Here is a 6,000-nt window from a genome sequence, read left to right on the forward strand (position 1 = left end):
CCCCCCCCCCCCCCCCCCAACCATGTTATATATTTTTCTGTCGCCACGTCACATGACTCATAGACAATATGGTTGTCCCTCCAATGTTGGTGCCTCCCCCTCCCACCCCAATATAAAATCCTGGCTTCGACAGTGGACTCTTTCGTTATGTATGGTTGTCCATCCTATACGTTCTCGATTAAACTTGAGTCATACATTCCCTTCCTTTATTATACAAACTATTTACTGTTAGTGTATTTTAAAAATAAAAACCTTTTTTTTAATTTCAGCTCGAGACAATTACCACGTGTACATCGACGGAGTTCCAGTCGAAGCCAATGTAAGTTCTTTTTTTTTCAGTTTTATTTCGTCATTCGGGAGTCAAAACCTTGTAAGACGCAATTGTCATTTGTCTGTGATACGTATGCGTATATAGAAAGAAAGAAAGAAATGTTTTATTTAACGACGCACTCAACACATTTTATTTACGGTTATATGCCGTCAGACATATGGTTGAGGACCACACAGATTTTGAGAGGAAACCCGCTGTCGCCACTACATGGGCTACTCTTCCGATTAGCAGCAAGGGATCTTTTATTTGCGCTTCCCACAGGTAGGATAGCACAAACCATGGCCTTTGTTGAACCAGTTATGGATCACTGGTCGGTGCAAGTGGTTTACACCTACCCATTGAGCCTTGCGGAGCACTCACTCAGGGTTTGGAGTCGGTATCTGGATTAAAAATCCCATGCCTCGACTGGTATCCGAACCCAGTACTTACCAGCCTGTAGACCGATGGCCTACCACGACGCCACCGAGGCCGGTCCGTAGGCGTATATACGTCGTCAATGATGGGGCATAATGGGATTATACACTGACGCATACGTACATACGTACGTACGGAGGCGCATAAATGGAATATGCTCAACCTATTTGCCTGGAAAGTGAAACGGATTACGCATTGTTTGTTTGTTTTGTTTAACGACACCACTGGAGCACATTGATGAATTAATCATCGGCTATTGGATGTCAAATATTTTGGAATGCTGACTCGTAGTCATTAGATGATGATGATGATGATGATAACTAGTTTAACGTGCCCATATACCACTAGGGTTTCGAACACGCCCATCCCGAGTCCGACCTCCGATAAGACCGGTGGCCTGACTCAGGATGGAGAGGTGGGGGGGGGGGGGGGGGGGGGGGGGGGTGAAAATGGGCAGAATTTTGAAAATAGCAATTAGTAAAAAAAATTAATAGAATAAATAAAAAAAATTAAAAGGTTACAAGCCCAAAAAATTGACTGCTCGGCCGAATATTTATATAATTTGGAGCATTTTAGAAGGACAGTCCAAAATTAAATAAGAGAAAGAAGAGAGGATCGGACTATTTAATAATATTAAAAAAAAAAAAAAAGTAATTTCGACATAAAATTTTGAACGCAGATCTAAAAGTTTAAAGTCTGATCGATATGTCCACGCGAGTGGCCTCGTTAAGGCCGTTTGGGTGCACAGCTTAAAGGGACGAGATGGGTTACATCCCGTCAAGAAAACCCCTAGATTGACAGTCGATAGACGTTGAAGGTGTAGTGCTGTGCTGAAATACAGATCTTGAGAAGCCGAATCCGTCTGAACGAGAGAGAGTATCAGACTAGGGTATAGTCCAGTCGTCATGGTTTGGTATAGTGGTGCGGACGGGCCCGACTCCGGAGGATACGAGATGGTATCACTATAAAGCAAGGTAAAGTCTAGAAAAAGAGTAGTAGAGACCGACCCCGCTTCCTATTTCTTCTTAGAGTGGGGCGGTCAATCTTCCAGTGCTGCTACGACAGGCTCGGACATGTAGGGACTAAACGCGAACAACCGTGGCGTTCTGCAGAATGGCCGTCATACGAGTCACGAAAAAAAACCAGTCGACAGTCAGACGGAGACATGACGTGGAGGCAAGGAATCTCGCTAAAAAAGAATCCAACCTGGCGGTGCAGGCTGTCGAAACGAGAAGCGTTCCAGCGTTCAATCAGTTCCAATGGCCGCATACATCCCAGTAGAAAAATTCATTTCGCTGACAAAAACAACGAAATGAAGGACCCCCAAGTCGAGCACACGAAAGCACGTGCAGTGTGTACAAGCGAAACAAACTCGTCTTACCGCGTGGAGCTCCAGACTGGGAATGTAGTCATCAGAGGAAACCCGCTACATTTTTCTTAATGCAGTGAGGGATCTTTTATGTGCACTTTCCCACAGACAGGAAAGCACATACCACGGCCTTTGACCAGTTGTGGTGCACTGGTTGGAACGAAAAAAAAACCCAAGTAGTTGAATGGATCCTGCGACGGAAGCACCTCAGGCGAGCATTCAACCGACTGAGACGCACACGCACACGCACACGTACACGGCCTGGATTACGGATAAAAGAAATTTGCGCCGAACGGCAATTATAGACATACACAGTTACAATGTTTTGGCTCCCGAATGATTAAACGTTACTCCAAGGTACGTAGCGGCTTTCCTTTAGTTTAGTCGTGTAAAAATTACCAAATGTTTGATATTCAATAGCGGATGATTTATAAATCAATCTGCTCTAGTGGTGTCGTAAAACAAAGCAAAAAATATACTAATAGCCATAGAATAATATTTTAGTTAAATGTTCCACATTCCTTTCTCCTTTCAGGCGTTTCCTTCAGACCAAGAGTACGACCTTGACATCACGTTTTCCTTAAAAGGCATGAAAGGTCACATCTACAGTGACGTCGAGGGACCGGAGATGGTCAACTACCTTTGGGTCAATAACCAGTTGGTTGCCAAGGAGGAAATGGGAAATCCTGAGAAGAGTACGAAGGCAAAGGCGAAGTCATCTAAAGGGGTCACCACTCCTCTCAAACAGTACATGAAGGAGTCCAGGGACCACAAGCTCGACCTCAAGTGATCTCACGGACTCAACTTAATTATGCGCGACGACAGTTACCGACAATTCCCGACAGTTCCCGATAGTTCCCGAAATAGATTAACGATCTCCATGTATAGACCTTTTAGTGCTTGTTAAACGGGAATTTTGACTGCTGAGCCGAAAGGCAACAAAACGTCACGAAGCAAGTGTCGTTTAAATAAGGGACATAACTCCAAAGTTGACCTTTTAATAAGAATTCCCCCCCCCCCCCCCCCGTTTTGTTTGATATTAAATTTTGTTGTGTGAAATAGAATATTTTATATGGGGTTTTTTTCTTTAAATGTGAATTAACAGTACATGCAAATGAAAAATATATGAATTGCTGACTGCACGCTTTTCTTGTAAACACGAACGTTTGCAGACAGGACAGCACATACCACAATCGTTGATGTACTAGTCTTGCGGCACTTTATGGGACAGGAAAAGCCAGTTGTATTGTTAAAGAGTAGAGAAACAATGAAATGTCACTGTATGTAAATTTTGACTGCAGACCTATTATATGTCTATATTTAGATCTGAACACACTGTTAAATGAATTTCGTTCTTATATTCCGTTTAGGTACGCTGTCTTGGGCACACAACTGAGCTATCTGGGCTAATATGTCCATGAGAAGGATGAATAGTTTGTTGTAATTTTGTAGTTTTAAAGTGGCAAAGCCTAGTTTTAACTCGTGAAAATGGACATTGTGATCGTTAATCTACAAACATGTAACACATTTGGATAAAGTTACAAATGGAGTAAAACGAAGAAATGCCTTTAAACAAAACCCAAACCAGAGCTCATCTGCATAACCATTACTTCTCAGAGGTACGTACCTTTATAAAATATGGAAGAAAAAAAACCATTTTGTGTTATTAGGAACACCAGGATGATAAGACACACTTAGGATGTACGGAAATGGATAATCTAAACAATAAGTTTTTAGTAATGTCTGATTTAAATTATCTAAAATGACTATAATAGAAAGAAAAAAAAGCCATAGTGTTTAAAAACTAGGATCTGTCGCTTTAAGGTTGTTAAAGGGACTATCCTCTTGTCTGCAATTGTTAATATGATACCGACTAACAGATACTTTTTAGCGACTTATCATTTTTAATAAAAACAAAACAATTTTTAATTATTATTATTATTTTATTTGTTTGCATAAACTATCGGTGAATATAAACGTGTTTCTGATCGTCCTTATGCTTGCACTAGGTCAAACTTCATTTTATTTCCTAATATATTATATCACAAGACACGAGGTGGGATATTCTTTTTATCATCCATTATCATTATTTTCATTTGCGACAATTGTAAACAATGTCAGGCCCCGTGCTTATAAACCTTAAAGTCTAGACTTTAATAAAGTCCAGACTTTAAGGTCATGGCAACGCCATTCAAATAGCATTATTTTAAAGTCTGGACTGTATTAAAGTCTAGACTTTAAGTTTTATAAGCACGGGCCTTGTAATGTGGGTTCAATGTCACTATATTTGGCAGCGGTAGACACTTTTTAACTAGCAGAACGACAGTGGCGTGACGTCACTAATGTGAAACATACACAGTGACGTAACAAAATATTGTCTTGTGCTTAGGTCTCACTACACAGATCACTTCCGGGTGAGAGTTCATTAATCACGGTCCACTATAGTTTCTAATTGTGACACATGTTGTGGTTCACATATTCACTTCTAGGTAATGATGAAGAATTAAAACAATATGTATGTTTAATGGTAAGCCTTCTGGCTGTATTTTGTCCATGTTGTTGTGTAATATTGTGCACTGATCTTTTGGGATATGGCTATATAGCGCAGGAGACAGCCGGAGTGAATCGGTTAATGAACCACCTGTGCGGACTGGTACTTCAGCCAGATGCGGTCATATAGCAAAAAACTGAGACGGAAATGTTCTCAATTTTGGAGTGAAAATAAATGCTTATACAATGTATGTTTGCAATGGTGTATGTTGTTACTGCAAATGAGAACCCATTCTATTGGCAATCCTCATTTGAAGTTGGGCAATTTAACATGTGTTTCAATGGCAGATGACATCTATGTAGTGAGACCTTAAAATTTGACCAATCAAGATTATAAGAAGTGATATCTCCTAGGAGAATATCGCAAGAGATATCGCAAATTATAGTGCCAGCAATATCTCCTACAAAAGCCTTTAATGAATGATAAATATGTTTTCGTACGTTCGAAATTATTTACAGAACAAATCCAGTTTGGGCGACTTACAAATATCAAAACGATCAGAAACACACATAATATACGCTGTGTTACAGAGCTTGATATTCTAAACAAGAAAATATATTTAATATGTAATTGTAATCATTAAAAGATTTTATTAGTCGCAAGAATCAGGATAGGCCTAGTCCGTCTAATGGCGGAACCGATTTTGACCAATCAAATACCAAATGAGAACAACAAAACAAATACATGTATTAAAAGTTTGATCATATACGTATATCCGTCCGCACACGATAACGAGACACATTTTTACCCTGCCGCACTGACAGCATCCGTTACAAGCACAGCCATGTTTGATTTTCGCAAATATTTTTTAAAGGAAAGGTCTCGCAGAAATTCGCTTACTAAATGGCCCAACAAAATATGGCTTTGCAAGATAGACATTCCAATTGTCTTGAAAAGTACTTTATTCAATCATATATATATATATATATATATATATATATATATTCGACAAATCCCATTTGTTATCGATACGTTTTGGTATGAAATCTAATTATGGCTACGATGTCATAAATCAGAAGAAAAAAAACCCCACAAATGTATATGAGATTTCAACACCGTTTATTTCAATGTGGTCGAAAAGGATTTGGCTTGTCATTAGTTAGAGTTAATATTGGCTGAAGTTTCGTGGAGACCAATACGTGTCTTTAACAGTAGTTGATTAAAACGATTTCAAAACGGTTTATTGTAGAAAGCGTTAACGGAAGAGAACATGACAGTGTATATTTTAAGTCGGGAGATCCGTGTAACCGCGCGTTTAGTTGGTGTGAGATCATGCCATTAAAATACCAATAATTGAATTCCGTCCTTTTCGTCCATCTCTACTTTTGTACTTTT

At 39.6% G+C, this 6,000-nt stretch overlaps 1 protein-coding gene across 1 annotated transcript in view; it reads left to right on the plus strand.

Moving 5' to 3' along the window:
• LOC121390940 overlaps window positions 1-4,108 on the plus strand; it is a 41,621-nt gene extending 37,513 nt beyond the window's left edge. Inside the window, exons 3-4 of the mRNA XM_041522785.1 lie at window positions 270-319; window positions 2,650-4,108. Of these exons, the coding sequence (XP_041378719.1) occupies window positions 270-319; window positions 2,650-2,904 (305 nt within the window). The 3' untranslated portion in view covers window positions 2,905-4,108. The remainder of the gene's footprint in view (window positions 1-269; window positions 320-2,649) is intronic.
• The last annotated feature ends 1,892 nt before the right edge of the window (window positions 4,109-6,000 follow it).

The sequence above is a fragment of the Gigantopelta aegis genome, chromosome 1 (genome assembly GCF_016097555.1).
Source record: "Gigantopelta aegis isolate Gae_Host chromosome 1, Gae_host_genome, whole genome shotgun sequence".
In the NCBI taxonomy this organism is placed as follows: domain Eukaryota; kingdom Metazoa; phylum Mollusca; class Gastropoda; order Neomphalida; family Peltospiridae; genus Gigantopelta; species Gigantopelta aegis.